The 20,903-nt window shown below is 62.0% G+C and overlaps 1 protein-coding gene across 4 annotated transcripts in view; it reads left to right on the top strand.

The window, feature by feature from the left end:
* The window catches only part of EVL (Enah/Vasp-like), a 143,057-nt gene that overhangs the window by 111,138 nt on the left and 11,016 nt on the right, over positions 1–20,903 (top strand). For all 4 annotated transcript variants that reach the window (XM_070477842.1, XM_070477843.1, XM_070477841.1 and 1 more), the window contains exons 4-7: positions 14,019–14,082; positions 17,777–17,844; positions 18,865–19,094; positions 19,720–19,841. In XM_070477842.1, coding sequence (XP_070333943.1) covers positions 14,019–14,082; positions 17,777–17,844; positions 18,865–19,094; positions 19,720–19,841 — 484 coding nt within the window. The remainder of the gene's footprint in view (positions 1–14,018; positions 14,083–17,776; positions 17,845–18,864; positions 19,095–19,719; positions 19,842–20,903) is intronic.

Here is a 20,903-nt window from a genome sequence, read left to right as displayed (position 1 = left end):
CTTCTTGAGACTCGGTCTGTCCGTCTGTACAATGGGTTTCCCACACCCACCTCACAGGGCTGTTGTGAGAATGGCGTGAGGTGTTGTTTGTGCAAGTTCTTGTCACTTGAAAATGACTATAACAATTTGAAGTCACTCTTCATTCTTTTTTTAATACTTGAAAAGTTAACCAATGTATCAATGTCTGTAGTGATGCCTTGGGAGATACGGGGAGGTGGGGCAGCTTGGGCTGGGATGATGAGTCCACTCAAGGGTCCGAGGAGAGGCTCTGTCTGACCCCAGGGTCTCCCTCTGCTCCAGGCAGGACTTCGTAGCCCTCGTGGGCCCCGCATGTCCCAGTCCCCAGTAGCGGCCTGCTACTGCCATCACCTTCCTGTTAGGAATTCCTGGTTTGTGTGCAGCTCCCACCCTGGAGGAGGAGGACCCATTCCCCCAGCCCCAGGATTATCTTCCTAACGCTAATGGAGGGGTTTCTTTGGGGCTTTTCATTTTCCATAGATCTGGCCTGGGCACCACAAGCTCAGTTACGGCTTGAGCTCGAGAGGGGTCCATTTCAGAGGCTCCCTCACAGGTGCCCACCTGCCTAGAACTTGTTGAGGTGTGGTGAGCAGCCTGTGGTCCACACGGGTGACTGGTATGTGACAGACTCCGGGGGCAGGGGACGCAGTGCAAGTCCCATGCCCCAAGCCCTGTCACACAAAGCCTGTGAAAACCTGAGCAAGCCATTTCATCACCCCAAGACTCAGTTTCCTCATTTTCAAAGTAGATGTAAAACCGCCTGCAGAGTTGCTGTAAGACTTGAATTGTGGCATAGACGGAATGTGATTCGTAAGCTGTGAAGCAGCCTAAGAATACAAATTGTCGTGCTTGTTCCAGGAACACCCCTGTCCCAAGACATCCTCCTGGGTCTCAGCCCTCGCTGGGGCGGGAAGAAACCGTGACACCCCGGGGCCAACCCAAGTGTCCTCTGTTGTGCCTGCCACACCCCGTCTCACTGGGTCCCCACGGCAGCCTCTGGAGACTGTCAGGGACACCTTAGGAATTCTTGTCCCTGCCTTAAGGTTGAAGGTTCACAGCAGTGATTCACCCGGGGCCACCCTCGTGAGTGAGAGACCCCAGCGAACTGGTGGCCTCCATGTTTTCTGAGTCATAACCCAGCTTGACTGTAGACTGATTTTTTTTTAATATTTATTTGGCTGCACTGGGTCTTGGTTGTGGCATGTGGAATCTTCCTTGGCAGCATGCGGGCTTCTCTCTGGTTGCAGTGCACAGGCTTAGTTGCCGTGTAGCATGTGGGATCTTAGTTCCTGGACCAGGGATCAAACCCACGTCTCCTGCATTGGAACGTGGATTCTTGACCCTCTGGACCACGAGGGACGTCCCCGTGGGTTATTATGGACATTTAACCTGGCCCATCTTTATAGCCAGATACTTACTTACACCTTCTGATATAAGTCAAAAACTAGATAACATCTATTTTCTTTTTTCTCACCTGACATACTTAATACCTTCCCTAAAAAATGATGATTTCACAGGTTATCGTTCTGCCAACTTAAGCTCGCATTGGATAAGAGCCAGCTCAGATATTTTAGTAAGTGACCATCCCAGGGATTCATGAACCCAAGTGCGGGACTTGGATGCAACCTGCGGCTCCTAGAGTGGACAGGGTGTGAGCTCTTGAGGCCCCGCCCCCTGCCCGCTTGTCAGCTGCCTGCCTTCATTCATGATTTATTCATTCAGCAGACAACTGGGTTCTCACAGCGGACACCTACCTACTTGATTTACCTGCTTCTGTGCTTAGCTGAGATAGTCTGTTCTCCACACACAAGCAGGTTGATCTTTGCACATCTCGGTCAGGCCGGGTCAGCCTTGCTCAGGACTCTCCAGGGACTTATAGTCTTACCCAGCATCAAATCCAAATCCTAACTGAGGCCCGCCTGGGCCACCCTCGTCCTGGCCTCCACCGCGATTGTGCCACATGCTTCTTTACCCTGCGGCCCCTCCGCCCGGAGAGCTCTTCCCTCTGAGTAACTGTGGCTCCTTCCCTGATGCCTCTGCTCACGACATCCCATCAGGGAGGCAGCACCCCAGACCTGGCCCATCAGCTCTTTCCTGCTGCCGTCTGCTTGGTACCTGAAGCCTGTCTCCCCTCTCGAGAACCTGGGTCCAGGGCAACCATTCGTGTCCACGGCCGCCTCCCCAGTGCCGTGCACAAGCATGCACAGTGACGTTTTTGTGATGGAGGAAGGACCAGGCGTGCACCAGGCCTGTTCCATGCCGGGCCGTGCACCAGCGCCCAGAGGGGACTATGGAGCTCAGTCAGGCAGGGAAGAGGGACTAGAAGGTACAGCATGGCCAGTGCTGGGACAGAGGAGGAGAGGCCTGGCCCATGGGGACCTTTCTAGAGCTTAAAGGATGCAGAGTTTACCTGGTGGAGGAGAGAGAGGGCAGTTGAGAGAAGCTGCCCAGCAGAGGCATGGAGACCTGTTTGCATTGAGCTCACAAGAACATTTCCCATCCTGGTGGGTGTGGGGGGATCTATCGGGGAGGTTTACGAAAGTCAGTCAGTTCAGTCGCTCAGTCGCGTCCAGCTCTTTGCAACCCCATGGACTGCAACACACCAGTCTTCCTTGTCCTTCACCATTTCCTGGAGTTTGCTGAAACTCATGTTTATTGAGTCGGTGATGCCATCCAACTGTCTCATCCTTTGTCGCCCACTTCTCGTCCTGCCCTCGATCTTTCCCAGCATCAGGATCTTTTCCAGTGAGTCAGCTCTTGGCATCAGGTGTCTTCAGAGGTGAAAAATTTCATCCTGATACCCTGCCCTGGAGCCTGACTCTTGCCAGGGCTTAGGGGGAGGGTCCTTGCAGGGTCCCAGCTGCCTGCTGGGACCCGAGGGCCTCAGGCGCCGCCTCTCCAGCTACTGTGCAGCAGTGGCTGCAGCCCGTGGCTCCTGAGTGGACTTAGCGATGGTTTGCCCCAGCCAGCCAGCCCGGGTCACCCCCTGTCCACGGAGAGCACCCAGTCTGTCTCCCAGCTTCAGAGGAACACAGCGCAGACAGGCACTGCTGAAGGAATCCAGCTCAGCCACCGCCAAGGTGGGTGACTCGGGCCTCCAGCTGTGTCCTGAGTTGTTGCATAGGGTGGTGATAAGAGCTTGTCAGGTGTTTTTAGGAAGTACATGCTGCGATGCGGAACATGGGGTACGTCTCTGCTCAAAGTGCTCGCTGTCCAGCAGGGGCGCACACAGACACCTACCAACTGTGCTCAAAAGCGGCCTGGGGCCTGGCGGGCAGGGCTGCACCAAGCCCCTGAGCAGGCCTTGGGGTGGCGGGCTGGTGGGGCAGAGGTGGGAACGGGCCACACCACAGGCAGGGGAACCGCCAGAGAAAGGCGGGAAAGAAAAAGCATGTCCGGAGGGCGCAGGTGATCTACAGCAGGGGTTAGGAGAGTAGCTCACAGGGCCTTGGGTGCGGTCAGGATCCCCCTGTCCTGGGCTAGTGCACGGTGGAGCCGCAGACCTGCAGTCTCACAGTCCCTCAAGTGTGGGCCCATATGTCTTAAAAGCCCACACCCATTTTATGTATCTGTCCCTCTTTGCCTGTTTGGAGATACTTCCCCTTCAGTAAAACTGATGCTCCAGAGGGTGGTCCGTGCCCTCTTGTTTCTGCATATATCTCAGAGTACCATCAGCGGTGGAAGGGTCTGCCCAGGGCACGGGGCCTCTCCAGGTCGGGTGTGCAGCGTGGCCTGGCCTCTGCAACGTGCAGGAGCGGCCCCGCCTTATGACCTCAGGGACTCGGGCATGGCTGACGGTCAGCCAGACCACGGATAACTGGCAGGATAGTCTTACCTGATTTCATCTAGCCTCGATGAAGTAGGAAGAGACAGGGTGCCGATGGGCACAGCACGGGCTGGAAAGCCGCTGGAGTGGGTGGTTTTGGTTGCTACTGGTTCTGGTTCTGGTTCTGACTGTGTCACTCACTTCCTGCAGGCAAGCTTCTAATCTCTCTGGGCGTCTCTGGCCTAATGAGGTAATGACGATTCCACTCCTGGGACGTGTGATGAGAATTTAATACAGACGTGGAGTGATGATCACTCAGGATTACCTGAGATGCGGGGGCGCTGGCAGGGCTGAGTCGTGCTATGTCAGACTCTAGGCTGTGTTGAAGAGCCACAGCCCAAGATAAGTGATGCTCTTGGGTGTTTGAGACCAGAAACCAGAGTCAAAGAGCTTCCACACCGTGTGGTGTCATGCTTAGTTGCTCACTTGTGTCGAACTCTTTGCAGCCGCATGAACTGTATCCCGCCAGACTCTGTCCATGGGATTCTCCAGCGAAGAACACTGGAGTGGGTTACCATTTCCTCCTCCAGGAGATGTTCCCCACCCAGGGATTGAACCCATGACTCTTGCATTGGCAGGCAGATTCTTCACCACTGCGCCCCCTGGCGAGCCCTTCAGCAGCAGGCCCAGGGTCAGAGTGACAGAGCCAGGACTCAAATTCAGCTCCAGGTAGCTTCAGGCCCGTGCTCTCAGAACAGTGCCCGGCACGTGGTGAGCACTTTGTAAAGGGGGGTCCTGCTGCCAGCCCCTTCACACCTCCTCTGGCTCAGCCCTTCGGGTGGGAGGGTTAAATCCCACAGAGGGAAGATAACTGGCCACCCAAGGCCCCCAGTCCAGCAGGATCCCTGCGTTCATCATCCAGGGGGAGATTTGAAAGGCAAGGCTGACCCCCAGGGTGAGGGAGGAAATGGGTGGGGCTGGGAAGGCGCCAGCCTTGAGAAGCCCCTCCTAGGCAGCAAGTCTGGGGGATCCGAGTTTCCTTCGAAGTCTAGCGTGGTATCTCACGAATTCATACATATCTGCAATTTATCCATGAGGGAAGTTGGTAAGGGAGGTGGTGCCTGAGCTGCACAGGTCACTGGTGTGGGGAGAGGAGGCTGGGGAGGCAGGTTAGCCTGTAGGAGGCCTCGCTCACGTCCCAGAGGAAGCATTTCCCACAGGACCTGCAGAAACAGTGCTTCCTGTGCAGGGACCAGCAGAGAAGGGCTCTGCTTTCTGCTGTTCGGGTGGAAACTCAAGGAGAGTCTGAGACCCAGAGAGGGGAGGAGGCGGCCCTCCTGCCAGCGAAGGAGCCAGGGGAGGCGGCATGGGGACAGAGACCTCTTTGCCAGGGCTTGGAGGGCCCTGGGCCTCTGCCAGCCAGGGAGGGCAAAGGAGCCTTCACGCGGAAGGAGCAGCCCCTGTGCCATAGGTGTGCCCAGAAAGGGGTCCGGGCGGTGCAAGAGACCAGGCTGCTGGCAGATTGACTTCCCGAGGCCTTGCAGCCGGTTGGGCCGGAACAGAAGATGGGACAGGCAGGCTGGCTGGGACCCCAGGGGAGGAACAGCGAGGGGCGCCTGGCGGGGAGCAGGCAGCCACGCTGAGCGCTTCCCAGGGCTCGTCCTTCGGTCAGTCACCTGGTCCCTCCCCGCAGCCCCCAGGAGACAGGAGAGGCTTCTGGAGGACACGTGGTGTCAGCGGGGCCGAGGGCTGGGGTCGGGCCCCTCCCCCCGGGCCCCCTGGCCCCCGAGCTTTCTGGAATCGGGTGGACAGGAGGGTTCTGATAGGTTGGCTGGGAAGCCTCATTAAAGATTGACGCGGCGAAGCCCATTAGACGGCTGCCGGCGTATCGGTTTCCCAGAGCCCAGGCCAGCAGCAGAGGAAGGAGAGGTAAGTGGGCAGGAGGCAAGCGGCGCGCCTCCCGGACGGCGCCCGGGGCCCCGCAATGGTCAGCAGGGAGTGGACCTTCCACTGCTTCTGCTTCTGCCACTGCCACTGCACCGTGCTTTGCAGAGTGAACTGTAGGTGACGGGAGCCCCTCCCCGACCCTCCCCATTCACTCCCAGGTGCTGGGGTTGGGGGGTGGTGCAGAGCCCTGGGTCCTGGGACCTAGTCCCTTCACTGATGGGTTGGAGGGTTGAGATGCTGTTCTGGCTAAGGCCTTGCAGGAGGGGCGGGCCGCCACGGCAGGTGGCGGACTCGGTGGTGGTCACTGTGGGCTCCGGTCCCAGCAGCGCCGTCCGCGTGGGGCGCCTGTGGCCTTGGGAAGTCGCTCACCCTTTCCAAGCCTCAGTTTCCCCCCATCTGTGACACAGGTCCAGCAGGCTCTGCCCTGAACAGTTGAGCAGCTTAATCACAGAAATGGTGCAGAGGTCCTTTGCATGATAAAGGACCAATTTTATTGCACTTTATCCTGTTTGAGATGCTTTTCGAGGTTTATATCCTGAATGGAGCTTATTAAGAAAAGGAGAAAAAAATGTCTTATTCGGGCAGTAATTGGCCGAGTCGCGTCGGCCTGGAATGGCGCTGAGTGGGACCGAGCAGGCCGGTTAATGGCATCCTGGCCTGGAAGCTGGGAGGCCTGGGTTCCAGCCCCATCTGTCCCAGTTCAGATGTGTTCTCAGGCAGCTCTCTCCCTTCGCCCTGCCTCAGGACCCTTCTACGCCAGGAGAGGGGGGACACTCCTCGCTGGGACCCTGGGTGGCACACAGGCCTCCTGCCATCACCGTCAGAGTGAAGGGGCCTGTCCCCTCGGGGTGGGGGGGTACTTGCTGATGCTTAGTTGCGAGCCTGGGAGTTGCTTCTCATTGTGGTCCTGGGCCACCTGCCCTCTCTGAACGGCAGCCTGTGCATCTGCCCATGCTGACCTTCTGGGTCTACAGGTCGTTTCGACACTGGCCACTTAGACACGGCTTTAACCACCGGTCACCCTGGGGCGAGCCGTAACTGGCGGGCCCAGAGATGAGGGCGTGTTAGAGGCTTGCAGTGGAAAATGACCCAGAGGAGGGGTCATTATCGTCTGTGATAAACCATCAATTTATCAATGCAGTGATAAATCGTCTGGGCATGTGACCTGAGGAAAGCAAAGCCAGCTGCCTCACGTACCAGCTGCTGCTCTGAGCCTCATTTCACTGGTAAGGACTGGGCCGAAAAGTACACAGGGTGACTTTAAGCAAGAAGCCAACCGGCAGGGCAGCAGCAGTCAGGATTTGTCTACTGTTGAGCCAAGCTCGGGAAGTGGGGCAAGCCTCCCACCCCTCAGGTTTCCTGAGCACAGAGGGGACGAGGCAGCTATCTGTCTGTCTAAGCAGGGCCGGGCGTCAGCACGCTGGTATGGACAGAGCTCTAGGCTGTTGACACTTGTCCTGGGCGTTGGTCCCAGCTCTGCCACCAGGTCGTGTGGGGCCTTGGCAGGGTGGCTCTGAAGACCATGGCCAGCCCAGATCACAGGTCCCGTTCCACGAGAACGCCTGCTTGCTTGGCAGCAGGAGCCTAACACCAGCAGGGAAGGCTGCGCCCCATCTCCGAGCTCGGCGGCTCTGGGCCAGTGCAGGACACAGGCACCTCAGGAGACAGGAGAACGAGCCGGCAGAGGCAGGGAGTCTGGGGGGGGCTTGGGTCTCTGCCCAGCCCGGGCCAGGTGGCTGTCGCTCGCCGGCCAGGAATTCCATCAGTGCCACTGAGCAGGTGCTGGGTCCGTGGTTCCTGGCACTGCTGGAGTCTCAGGTTCCGTCCTCTCCAGAGGCCCAGGGGATTGCCTGGAGAGGCTGCCTGGAAACCGAGCCGGTCCCTGTGTCCCCAGCAGCTGGGCGGGTGTCCTGGGGCCTCATACGTGTTAACGGTTCGCGGGAGGATGACCCTTCTCGGGAGGAGGCGCATCAGCGCTGCCTCGGCTCATCCACCCACCTTGGCTGGGCAACCGAGTGCGTACCTGGGGCGGGAGCCATAAGGCCTGCCCTGCCCTGCATGGCTAGACGCAGCGCAGAGTTGCACCCGAGCGCTTGTCCCCTCCATGGGGACTCTTTATTACAAGGTGGTGCGGCCTGCTTGTACATAGATTAGAAGTTCAAAAGGAGGGAGAGGATCGCACGGCCCCAGGATGGCCTCTGTGAACATCCTGTCTTTGGAAATTGTAGCGACCGAGATTGGGGTGATCGTCGGTTCCATCCTTCTCACCTGTAGAATCCTGAAAGGAGAGAGGCCTGAGTAGTCAGCGCTGCACTCTGGCAGGAAGCTGGGTCTCCTGGCTCCAGGCTCGCCCCGGAGGGGATTGTACAGTCTGGAGAGGCCCACAGGGACTGGGGAGGGGCTGGAAAATGGGAGTGGGGGTCGCGGGGGAGCTGGAGGGGGAGCAGAGCCTCCAGACCAGTGTCTGGTCCCGACCAGGACCTCCGGGAGCAGTGCTTGCTTGGGCAGGGGGGGGAACCCGGGGCCACCTCTGGGGCTTCTCGCTCTGTCCCTTCAGGGTCTGCATGCCTGAGAGCCTGGGATCCAGATCTGCCTCCTGGGTCAGGAGGGCGGGTTTGCACACACCTCGCCCAAGTACTGCGTGTGCAGGGCCACCTGCATGTGGTTGGGAGGATGGCAGCAGGCAGGCCGACCCGCCGTCTCTCTCCCCGCGGACACTGGTGCTGAGAGGCTGCACGGGGTGGGTGCCTGCTGAGAAGGGCGGCCAAGGCACCAGGCCAGGGCAGGCTCCTCTGCCCCCACCTGGCCTCTCGACCCCGTCACGCTCCCGCCCTGGCTACTTCTCTGCTCAGCGCCTCCCACTCCTCTTTAGGACCCTCTGCGCCCGCCTCCCATCTGGTTCCGTCACCCCACCTGACTGTCCCTTCCCCAGGAGATGGAGGATGTCTGCGGGCCCTGAAGTCACCCTGGACGGAGGCAGTCCCCGGCGTCCTCTCCTTTAGGCCTCCTCAGGGCAGGATGCGGAGCCGTGCTCGGCTCCGGGGGTGAGCCAAGGGTGACCTGAGTGGCATCTGAGTGTCTGGCTCAGCACCTGGCACACAGCCTGGCAGCTGCTGCATAAACCTAAGTTCTCTCTTCCCGTGTCCCCCGCCTCATGCATGCCCAGTGCCTCTGCCACTGGTGACCACAGGCCCCCGGTCGCGTGTTTGCCTCATGGGAGGCGCGCCCCCAGCTTGGCCAAGGACTGTTTTCTAGTCGGAGGAAGGGCTCTAGAAAGAGCCACCTGCTCAGTCTCGAGGACCCTTTTCTAGCCGGAGGGAGGGCTCTAGAAGGAGCCATCCACTCAATCTTGGTAGTTGTTGATCGTGAGACAGCTTGCCTGGGGCCCAGTCTTTCGTTTATTCAATAAATATTTGTCGAGTGTTGACCAGTTGCCAAGAACTACAGTTAAGTGCTGGGAACGAGGAGGAGAATGGACAGTTATGTTCCTGGAGATGAAAGCGGACGGGTGTGCGCCCAGGTCCTGCACATACAGGCGCGTGTTGTGTTTCCGTGTGCTCGGGGATGAGGGGCCCGGGCTGTACCCCCTACACAACAGAGCGTGACCTCTGCCCTGCCTGTCCCCTGCCCCCTCTCAACAAGGCTGGGGCGGGGCGGGGGATCTGCCCCTCTGTCCCTTCTTCTGGAAGCCTGATCCTGTGTGCCCAGGTTTTCAGCCGTCTGCCACCCCTGCGCCTTTCTGCTAAACCAGGGCAGTGTCCCCGAGGGCGGCCGCATCTCACCCTGGAGTCTCAGTCACAGGTGGAGGCCAGGGACACCATACCAGGCGCTCTCACCCCTCCTGCCAGCTGCCCTGCTCCCTCTGGAGGGTGGGGGTCGCTCACCCTGCTCACAGGAGAGGGGCTGAGGCCGTGGCCTGCCCCAGGTCTGATCTCTGACCTCAGACCTCCGGCCCCACTCTCGCCTGCAGTCTGGCCTGCGGCAGGACCCTCGGTCACTCACAAGACGCGCCTTAGGCTCCTCAGCCATCAGCTCCCACCCCTCTGGCACCTCCGCTCCCCCCTGTGGCCGCTTCCTGGGTGGGCTGGTGGCCCGAGACTGGCCAACCTCCCCCGCCCCTCCGGCTGTATTTCTCTTCCGTGTTCCCGCACCTCATGACCCCAAGGGTGAAAGGACCTCGTCTGGGTCAGCAGCTTGTAGGAGTGGGCATCTGACACTCCTTCCACCTGAAACTGGAATGTGGGCCTCAGGGCCAGAAGTCCGCTGCCTTCCTCCGCGTCCTCAGGACGCAGGCCGAGCCCGCCCGCCCGCCCCCACCCCGGCCCCGCTGTGTGTGCAGACCAGACGGGCTCCCTCAGCTGCAGCCGCCGCTGCCTCGGCTCATCAAGGTGTGAGCCCTGCTGCCGTGGCGGGACCCACAGGACACCGGAGACGGGCCCCCGCTTCTCCCGACGCTGGTCCCTGTCCCGGCATGTTTTCCTCTGTCACGTGTCTGCAGCACGAGTCAGGCTTTGACTCGTTTGAGGTGAGACAGAGGGTGACGGCCGTCTGGAGCTCCCAGACGTGGCCAGCGTGTGACGCCGAGGCCAGCTCCCTGGGCCCCGTGGCCTGGGGCAGGTTCCCCCGCCCCTCAGAGCCGCCAGCACCCACTCCCTGCGGGGAGTGGTAAGCCCGGGCCCTGCACCTCTGCCGGCCTCCTCTCCGAGCAGGCACGGCTGTGGGGAGCCCTGTGTTCCTTTGGATCAGCTCTCGGTCGGTCTGACTTTCATCCGAGAAGCTCAGAGCTCAGCCCCGTTCCTTCCCCTGGGCCTGACAAGTGCACGCTCCCTGGGACCTTCCAGCTCGGTTCAGTAGAGCACGCCAGATGCCTGACCTGAGCCGGCCTTGAGTGCCGAGCAAGAGGCACGGGCTCTGCCGTCGGGGAGCATAGGGTCTCGGAGGGAGAGGAGACCTGCTGTCCGGTCAGGGTGCTAACAGTTAGAAAGCGGCCTTGTAAGACCGGCCTTTGCAATCAAGTGGTGGAGGGCAGGCGTATGTCGGCAGGCTTCCTGGAGGAGGCAGCTGCGGAGCTGGGCCTTGAAGACTTGGCAGTGAGGAAGGTGGGGGGACTGAGGGGCCCACAGAGTCGGGGCAGGGGAGCAGAGCAGGTGGTGCGGGCTTAGTGAGCGGGTACCAAAGGCCTACTGGGGGGTGTCTCCAGGAGAAGTGGCCATGGGGATGGGTTTGAACTAGACCCCATAAGGGTCAGGCTTGTGTCTTCCAGAGATCGCAAGGTCTGCAGAGTCAGGTGGAAGACAAATGGAGAAAGGGAAGAGGGTGGAGGCTGAGGGCCCCTCGGTTGATGGCGGCAAGGGTCCGGGAGAGGTGCTGAGGCAGCCACGCAGGGAGGGAGAGGCGGGTGAGCCCTGTGGGGATCTGCGGAGACGGGGTGGCGGGGTGAGTGTCCCCACCTGGATCCCAGAGGCAGGGGCGCGGCTGGCCTGAGACAGCTCTGGGGCGGGGGAGACTCACCCGGGCCTCCACCTTGGCTTCTAAGCGCTCCACAGGGAAGTGACACGGGGCCCTGGACAGACGGGAGTGGTGACAGCCACCCAGCACCCCCACCCTGAGACTTCAGGAAGCACCGTGGACAGGCTCTGCCCGAGCGTTCCAAGGGCCCTAGACCTCCTGGAGGGCAGTGCCTCCTCCCTATCGTCGCGCCTCTGCCGCGGGGCATGTGGCCAGCGAGTGGAACTGACCCATAGGACGGAGACACGCCCCGTGTGACCCTGGACAGACCCCTCCCCCAAGACAGAGGGCCTGTGCATCCTAATGCGAAGGACCCTCACAGCTCAAAACCAACCTACGTGTTCTGTGCTCAAGAGGAACGAAGGCCTTACACAACCAGAGTCATCGTTCCCTGCTCCGTAGTGTCTGAAGGCCCAGTCGTGTCGCCGTGAGATGCCAGAGGCCCCCAGGAGCAGCGGGGGCTCTGCTCAGCCCTCCCTACCCAGGAGAACCGGGCTGGCCAGCTGAGGGCATCGGGAGGCAAGCCAGGCCAGCAGGCAGAGTGAGGGGTGCACGCCCCAAACCACAGCAGCTTGCCGCCAGCCAGGGTTCTGGCGTGGCGGGGCCCAGCCCAGCTAGGCAGGGGCTCCAGAGCACGGGCTCAGCCAGGAGAGGGAAGATCCAGGATCGGCAGGAGTGCAGGTATCGGGCCTGATCCCCAAACGTCGGGCTGAGTGGGCGTGGATGCCAGGCAGAGCCCGGGCGCTGTCCGAGGGCTACAGCCCTCACCCAGGGCCCTTCCGGCCACGTCTCATGCTTGAGGCCCGTCTCAGTTGACACGCGCTGCAGCTGAATTTAAGAAAGGGAGTGGCGTTTCCCAGGTAGTCTGAGGCAGGTTCTGCTGCTGACAGCTGTGTCGCTTAGCCTTTTCTGGGCCACTCCCGCACCTGTTACAGGTCTTCCTGGGAACTGTCTGGTGGGGTTGTGAGAATTAAAGTAAATGTAAATTAAGAAAAGTGCCTTGACGCCATGGTAAAGCACTGTTCTCATATTCTGGCTCTGGTTTCCTGAGAACAAGGAAGGGAGGAGCCCTCAGGCCCGGGCCTCAGGGAATAGGAGAGAAGAAGACCTCACCGTAGGTTTGTTTTAATTGGGAACTGTTTTTCTTTAATCTTTAAGAAATTTTCCAACACCTATACTGAACATGTTGACTGACAAACCAGTTTTTAAAACGAGCAAAATTATTGTATGTTGAATAAATAGAGCAGGAAAAGGGTGTTTAAAGACGGGGAAAGAAAACTAGTGTTTCTTTCACTCCTCCTGTGTGCCACCAGATATGTATGTGTGTGTAGTCAACTCTGCAAAGAGCCCGCAGGCATCTCCTCTCCTGCTCAACCGAGTGCGGCAGTGGGTGCCCAGCAGGGCAGCGTCTCCCAGGGCGGAATGTTCCTGCCATGAGGCAGCTGGCCCACTGCCCCCCACCTGGACCCTCCTCTTTTGCAGCCGAACCATCCACACAGGGGCCAGGAAGCAGTGGACAAGGCTCGCGGAAAACTTGACTGAAGCCCGTAGCAGGGCCTAGGGCTGGGCGTTGCCAAGTATGGAAGCAAGCTTCCAGCACAGAACAGGCTGTCAAGCATAGAAAAACAGAACAAGATTCCAGCCGTATTATCACCCCTAGGGGTGGAAGTCAGCCTTCGTGGGTGTGGGTAGGTTGGGACCTCCATGTCAGAAGGAACCCTCTCCCTCGGGAGGTCACGCCTCATCACCGGGAGAGTGGCCTGGAGGCACCAAGGGCTCCGGTGTGGGGCAGCAGGTGACCTGTTTCAGCTTGGAGATTCTGTTACCCTGTGTCCTGCCGTGCCCCACTCCAGGGGACACGCAGCTCACCTCCCACCTGCTTGAAGCACCTTGTGGGGCAGGCCTTCTGCCCATCATGGATTTTGTCTCACTCTTGAGCATTGCTGGCCGCTCATCCTGGGGTGGAGATGACGCCCCTTCCCCATCTCAGCAGCGAGGCTTGAGGCCAGCTTGCCCCGGTCCCTCCCCCACCGCCGTGACTGTCTGCAGTTCCCCGGTGACACCTGAGCCGGCCAAGAGAACAAACAATCGGCTCTTTCTCAGATTGGAGCCAAAGCCTGATTTTCTTGTAAACGTAACACAGTAGCAGCCCCTGTCTGGACACAAGGCACACGCGGCAGCCTTTGCCTGCTCCAGGCCTGCTTTCAGGGTCGAGGGCAGGAGTGCGGCCCAGAAGGCTCCACAGTGTTCGGTCGTCCTGTGACGACCTACGACCGACAGTCACGCCATCACCTGCCCTCACCACACCTCCAGGCTCCTGGGCGCAGGCGGGAGGGCGTCACGTCACGGGAAGGGGCATGGGCTGAAATCCCCGCCCCGATTCTTCCTGCTGGAAGGCCGCTCCCCTGCTCACAAGGCGGAATAAGATGGACCCACTGGGTTGGCAATTCCAAGTTAGAACATTCTGTGGGAAGTGGGGGGACTGGAGTTTGAGGTTAGGGGATTGAGAGCAGAGTGGCAGCCGCAGGTGCCATTTGAGGGGAAGGAAGGGGGGGTCAGCACGAGCAGGGCTGAGCTTGGACCCTGTGAAGTGGCTCCACGGGAAGAACCACGAGAAAGGGACAGAGCGCCGATGAGAGGATGGGGTGGGCCTGGGCTTTGCGAGGCTGAGAGCCAGCCGTGAAACTGTCTCCTGGGGGACCAGGAGGCGGAGGTGGGGCAGGCCCTGGGGTCCTCTGCCCCGTTAACCTCCGTGCCCTTGTGCTTCTCTTGCCCACAGGCCCCTCCAGCCAGCGTCAGGTGCAGAATGGCCCCTCTCCCGACGAGATGGACATCCAGAGAAGGTAACCCTCCCCGCAGCAGGGCCGGCGTGGAGGCCACACCCAGGAGGGGGGCGGGAGAACAGGCCTGACCAGAGGAAGAGGAGGCGGGTTGCTGCCACTTTGCCAGCGATGACGAGCGTGTGGTTTCACAGCGCAGGGGCACCACAGACTCTAGCCTCACTGTCAGCCTGGCGGAGTCCCGGCCCGTTCACTTACTGAACACCCTCCCAGGTGTATTAGGAGGTCATCGTCCAGGAACCTGGGATGTGGCCTGGGCTACACGCGACCCGCCGGGCCAGTCTGACTGAGCCCGTCCTAGGCCCCCATCTCGTGTCTGTCTGTCTGGAGGCCTTGTGAACCCTGGTCTCTCATTGGATTCCTTGGCGGGTGCCCCATACGGCCTCCCTAGCGGGGGTTAAAGCAGACAGAGGCCGCGAGGGCACTCGGCTACAGCCGCCCTTGGGTGGCCAGGCCGGGGCCGTGTCCTTGTCCTCGTGGGGCTAGCCCGCGGAGGAGGCTGCTCCTGTGGGGTAGGGTGACCCGTCCCCCCGCCCCCTCCAGGGTGCGTCTGGAGTGTCTGGAAGGAACAGTGAGTGCTGTTGTCCTGAAGTTACAGGAGATGTCGCGGTGTCTGAGGACATCGCCTCCCCAGTCCCTATGCCAGGAGAGCAGGGCCAGGGCGTGGGCCTGCCCTGCTGGGCAGGGGCTCTGCGTCTCTGAGGGCCTGGCACCCTGGCCCTGTGGAGCCGTGCTGGGAGGCAGGCTTGGGCTGTATCCTCTCCAGGGGAGCGGAAGAGCGCCTGGCTCCCGGCCTATGGCCGGGCTCAGGCAGAGCCCGAAGTCAGGGCTGGGAGGCCCACCCCTGGCTGAGGCTCTCAGGGTCCTCGCCTCGAGTCTGCCCCCTGGCCTGAGTGCCCTGTCCCCCACGGTGGACTCTGTGACCCTGGGCCTCAGTCTCCTGGTTGCAGGTAGCAGTGTTAACAAGGGAAAGATGGGTTCATGCTTCCTGGACTCAGGTCAGAGAGGCCCCTAGCCTCTCAGGATACCGTGTGGCTCACTAGGCACACTTGTCTCACTTTAATGCTCATGTCAGCCGTCAGGGGTTGTCATTACCCGTGCTGTTTCTCACGTGAGCCACTGAAGGTGGGAGAATAGAGAGGAAGCAGGAGCTAGGAGCAGAACCAGGACTGGCTCCGGCCCAGCCCTCTGCCGGCTCCCAGGCCCCTTCCTTGAGAGGGATGGGGGTCCCACACAGACCCTTCTGTCGGGCTGTCAGAGCTGGAGACACACCACTGCCAAGTCCAGCGTCCAGGGCTGCTGGCCGCAGAGGGCGGTTCACTTTTGTCTGCAGTCGGCATCCCCAGGCCAAGTGACCCCTGAGGTCAGTCTGTGAACCACAGGCATCAGACTCCAGAGCAGGGACCTGCTGGTCAGGACGGAGGGAGGCCGGGAGAGGGGTTGTGTGGTGCCCACAAGGGACACAGTGAGCCCAGCATGGAGCCGTCCTGTCTTCTCACCACCAGCATCCTGCGTCCACAGAAGGCCGATTCCTCTCGTGGAGGGTTTCTGGGCACGTGGATCATGCTGGAGAGGCTGGAGTTGGGGGTGATGTTTCAGCAGTTTGGATGGAGAAGCTTAATGCAGATGCTGCTGGGAGCTTTCCAAACATCTTTAGTGTCAGAAGGACCTTTTTCAGTATTTTTTAGATACCAGGCACAATCCTTCCAAGAACCCATGACACGTGTTCTTATTTATGAAGAGGCATCTAGGCCCAGGAAAGGGAAAAAGCTCACCCATGATCACAAACCCGTGACTCCCAGAGTGGGGACCCGAAAGCGCTCTGCTCCTCAATGGCCGTGCAGTGAGCCCCGCGTGTCCCTTGTCCTTCCTCCAAGGTGAAAGCGCTGGCAGCCCCGCGTGCTTATTCCCCGCCACGCATACCCTAAGCAGCCAGCCCTACGCCAGAGCGCTGGGAGCCCGCGGTGCAGACGCACCGCCGCGGCCTCTCCCTCTGCGGGCGCCCTCCGGCCTCCTGCCCGGGAGCAAAGTAGCCCCAGAGCGGCCCAGGCCCCGTGCCCCGAGACAGGCTGCAGCGTCGGCAGCCCCCATGACCCTGAGTCCCTCCCACACCAGCGTTGGCAGCCCCCTTGACCCTGAGTCCCTCCCGCACCAGCGTCGGCAGCCCCCGTGACCCTGAGCCCCTCCCGCACCAGTGTCGCAGCCCCCGTGACCCCGAGCCCCTCCCACACCAGCGTCGGCAGCCCCTGTGACCCCTGAGTCCCTCCCGCACCAGTGTCGCAGCCCCCGTGACCCCGAGCCCCTCCCGCACCAGCGTCGGCAGCCCCCATGACTCCTGAGTCCCTCCCGCACCAGCGTTGGCAGCCCCCGTGACCCTGAGTCCCTCCCGCACCAGCGTCGGCAGCCCCCGTGACCCTGAGCCCCTCCCGCACCAGTGTCGCAGCCCCCGTGACCCCGAGCCCCTCCCGCACCAGCGTCGGCAGCCCCTGTGACCCCTGAGTCCCTCCCACACCAGTGTCGCAGCCCCCGTGACCCTGAGTCCCTCCCGCACCAGCGTCGGCAGCCCTCGTGACCCTGAGTCCCTCCCGCACCAGTGTCGGCAGCCCCCGTGACCTTGAATCCCTCCTGCACCAGTGTTGCAGCCCCCGTGACCCCTGAGCTCCTCCCGCACCAGCGTCAGCAGCCCCCGTGACCCCTGAGTCCCTCCCGCACCAGCGTCGGCAGCCCCCGTGACCCTGAGTCCCTCCCGCACCAGCGTCGGCAGCCCCCGTGACCCTGAGCCCCTCCCGCACCACCGTCGGCAGCCCCCGTGACCCTGAGCCCCTCCCACACCAGTGTCGCAGCCCCCGTGACCCCGAGCCCCTCCCACACCAGCGTCGGCAGCCCGTGACCCCTGAGTCCCTCCCGCACCAGTGTCGCAGCCCCCGTGACCCTGAGTCCCTCCCGCACCAGCGTCGGCAGCCCCCGTGACCCTGAGTCCCTCCCGCACCAGTGTTGGCAGCCCCCGTGACCTTGAATCCCTCCTGCACCAGTGTCACAGCCCCCATGACCCTGGGCCCCTCCCGCACCAGTGTCGGCAGCCTCCGTGACCCCTGAGTCCCTCCCGCACCAGCGTCGGCAGCCCCCGTGACCCTGAGTCCCTCCCGCACCAGTGTCACAGCCCCCGTGACCCTGGGCCCCTCCCGCACCAGCATCGGCAGCCCCCGTGACTCCTGAGTCCCTCCCGCACCAGTGTCGCAGCCCAGGCTCGTGCCCCTGGGCCTGTGTCTTCACTCGCCCGGCCTTGAAGAGCAACCCAGGCCCCTCCTGCGAGGAGCCAGGAGGTTGTCCCTGCCGGGGTCACCCGGCGCGGCCACACAGCCTCCCATTGGCCTCGGGAGCTCACCCAGGTGCAGTGGGCGTGGGTGGCCCTGAGGTCGTGTCTGCGGAGGCCATCAGCCCCCGGACAGCAGGCAAGCTCGTCCAGCCTGGGGGACGCTTGGTCACTCGGCTAGGTGGCGAGCCCTCGTGAGGGGCTGCCGGCGCTGCCCTGGTCACAGCTCGGCCTGTGTAAGCGGGGACAGCAGGCCTGGCAGCTGGAGCCCCGGGAGGGATGAGGCGGGCTCACTGCTGAGCCCGGGGGGCCCCGGGGAAGCCTGACTCTGCAGCCTGGGCTCTGACACAGACCTGTTCTCACTGCTCTGTGTTTGCTTCTCAGACAAGTGATGGAGCAGCAGCAGCACCAACAGCGCCAGGAGTCCCTCGAGAGAAGAACCTCGGCCACAGGTGAGAGCGTCCCGCCCCTGCAGGGGCCATCCCTGCCCTGGACGGTGCCTGGGACACACTGGGCACTCGGCGACCTGCTGCTGGGCGCACAGGCCTCACAGGGTGCCAGCCACACCCCACATTTCTAACTCGGATCTGACCCTGTCGCCGTGGCAGCTCTTCCCCATCACCCTGAGCGACCTGGGCTCCCTGCCCGGCCTCCAGGTGCACAGGCCCGGTCCCTGCAGGCCCACCACCCCGCGAGCGCTCTCCTGCAGCTCCTTCACTTCCTCCGGGGCCACCGCCTCCCTCGCACCCGTGCCCCCTTCACCAGGCTTCACTCCTGTCCCGGCGTGGTTCTTCCTTCCCTGAGGAAGCCTCCTGCGGGCTTCTGGCCAGCCGTAATCCCTCCTCACAGGCCAGGGTGGCACTGTGCGCCCGCTCTTTGTGGCACTTATCACCCTCCGCAGTGACAGATGTGCAGTCGTCCATGCGATTGGCTCACTGCTCCCCACCAGGCCATGAGCTCCAAGAGCACGGAGCCTGTGGCCACTGGTCCCCGGCGCCCTGCACAGGGCCGGGCAGGCTGCGGAGACTTGGACAGGGGGCGGGGCAGGACTGCCCAGCATGCGGCGCGGCTCCTGGACACGCGTTCCCGTCGGCCCTGCCGCCATCCCCCAAGGCCAAAGGGGCGGCCACCATTGCATCTCGGGGGCTGACATCTGCCAGTGCCTGGCAGGGTGCTCAGTGCTGAGAAGGAGCAGAGGAGGAAACAGATGCCATTTGTGCACCAAAGGGCTTCCTCTCCCCGGGAAGACCACCGCTGAGCAGCAGGAAGGCAGTGGAGCTCGGGGGCACGAAGCCAGTGTGTGACGCTGGGTCCCGCCGGGCCCCAGGTGTCGGCAGGGACCAGGACAGTGGCAAGTGCCTCCTGAGAGGCTTCCTGGAAGAGTGACCCTGAGCTGTTCCTCGTCCGCCGAGGAGCTCTCAGGAGGCTCCCGCGGGGCCTGGGCCCTCACCGAGCCCACCGCTGTGTTTCAGGACCCAGCCTCCCGCCGGGGCACCCCTCCTCTGCAGCCGGCGCCCCTCTCTCCTGCAGTGGCCCTCCACCCCCTCCCCCACCCCCCGTCCCACCCCCACCCACGGGGGCCACCCCCCCGCCCCCACCCCCACTGCCGGCCGGAGGGGCCCAGGGCGCGAGCCACGACGAGAGCTCCGTGTCTGGCCTGGCTGCCGCCCTGGCTGGGGCCAAGCTGAGACGAGTGCAGCGGGTGAGCGTCCCGGGCCCCTGGGGGCGGGTGGGGGAGGATGAGGCTGGGGGGCCCTTCCCTACTGGGGGGGCGGTGCATCACCACCCTCCCCAACCCTGGTTCCCCGGTTCCCAGGAGAACTGGGGCGGCGCTGCATGAGGCGGGAGCTGCCACCCTCCTTACGAGGAAACCGAGGGCTGGGCATGTGAACAGCTTGTCCCAAGCATGCAGGTCAGCAGCTGCAGCTTGGACTCAGGCCCTGGGTCTCCTGAGTTTAAGTCCATCAGCTTCCTCGGGCTCAGCTGGTCCTCCCCAGTCGTCCCCAGTGTCCTGGCAGGTGGAGCTTCTGGAAGAAGGCTGTGTGTGTTTGTGGGCTAAAGGGCACCTCTGATACACACTCATGCCCCCTCACCTGTCAGGTCACACCCGCCTCGTCAAGGCCGCTGACCGTGAGCCAGTGGACCTGGGGCATGTCTGTGAACAGTGACCTCCAGTCGACGGCTCCCTCTGGACTCTTGACTTTGACGCCAGTGGGTGGGGTTGGGGAGATGGGACCAGAGGGCCTGGCCTGGCCTCTCCCAGCTCTGCCGTCATACCCAGCCCCTTTTCCCTCAAGTCACCGGCCTGAAGCATCCTCTCCCCTTAGCCAGAAGATGCGTCCGGAGGCTCCAGTCCCAGCGGGCCCTCGAAGTCTGACGCCAACCGGGCCAGCAGTGGGGGTGGCGGAGGAGGCCTCATGGAAGAGATGAACAAGCTGCTGGCCAAGAGGTGGGTGTGTCGACTGACCGCAGCCAGCTCAGCTGCTTGTCGGGGGCTCCTGCTCCCAGTCCCAGAGGGGTAGGGGGATGCAGTTCCACCCTCCCCAGCCAGCAGCCACCGTCCCCTGGCTTCAGCCGAGCAGGGGGACTGTCAGTCAGGTTTCCCTTCTCCAGGGGTCAGTCTGAGACATCGAGCCAAAAGGAGTCCTCTCAAGTCTTAAAACCTGCCTCATTTCAGTCAAACAAGTGCTCGTCTCAAAGTATCTGCCATGTCTCAGCCTATCCTGAGCGGAGAGAAATTTGGAGATAATTTCAGAGATGAATTCTCAGGGAAAAAGAGAACTGTTCCCCCTGGGAAATGTGTGATGATGGGGCCCATCCTGTGGGGAGGTTACAGAGGCCCCAGGAGGAGTGACTGAGTGGCCGGAGCCCCAAGGATGTCCCCACAGAAATGGAGCAACAGTGCCCCCATGTCCTGGTCGACTCCGGGGCCTGGGGACCGGGCCTCCACTCCCGTCCGCACCAGCGCCTGCAGCTCTGGTTCACCCAGGGTGATCAGCCTGTCGCCATGGCGCTTTGTGGGTCCCCAGCTGCATCCCTAGCAGGTGGAGCGGTCTGTCAGCTCTCTCTGGGGGAGATCGCAGAGCTCAGGCCGTGCTTGTGGACATGGGGTGGCAGCAGGGGCATGCTGACGGGGTCCCGTGCCCTGGCTCACCCGGACGCCAGAGGGCTGGGGAGCAGGCCTCGCCTCCAGCACGCTCCTTGCTGTCCAAGAAAAGCAGTCTCGTCGTGCAGGCAGGTTGGACTCCATTCCAGGGGGGCCTCATGTTAAAAATAGATTTTCTTTAAAAACAAAATATGCACACTCTCCCCAAGTCCAGCACCAGTGCCTTCACAGTAACAGCTTGGCCTTGATGGTTTAGACCAAACGGAGAGGAAGTTTCTGAGAACAGGAAAAGGCCAGTGTGCCGGGAGCCAGGGAGACGCCAGGTGCTGGCGGCAGAGCCTGGCCCAGAGACCGCACACCCCACACAACCGGCAAGGAGCTCGCTGGCTGTTCTTTGAATGGAGG

Source organism: Odocoileus virginianus, chromosome 16 (assembly GCF_023699985.2).
Source record: "Odocoileus virginianus isolate 20LAN1187 ecotype Illinois chromosome 16, Ovbor_1.2, whole genome shotgun sequence".
In the NCBI taxonomy this organism is placed as follows: Eukaryota; Metazoa; Chordata; class Mammalia; order Artiodactyla; family Cervidae; genus Odocoileus; species Odocoileus virginianus.
Note: the sequence above shows the minus strand (reverse complement) of the source record. Positions and strands in the feature narration are given on the sequence as shown.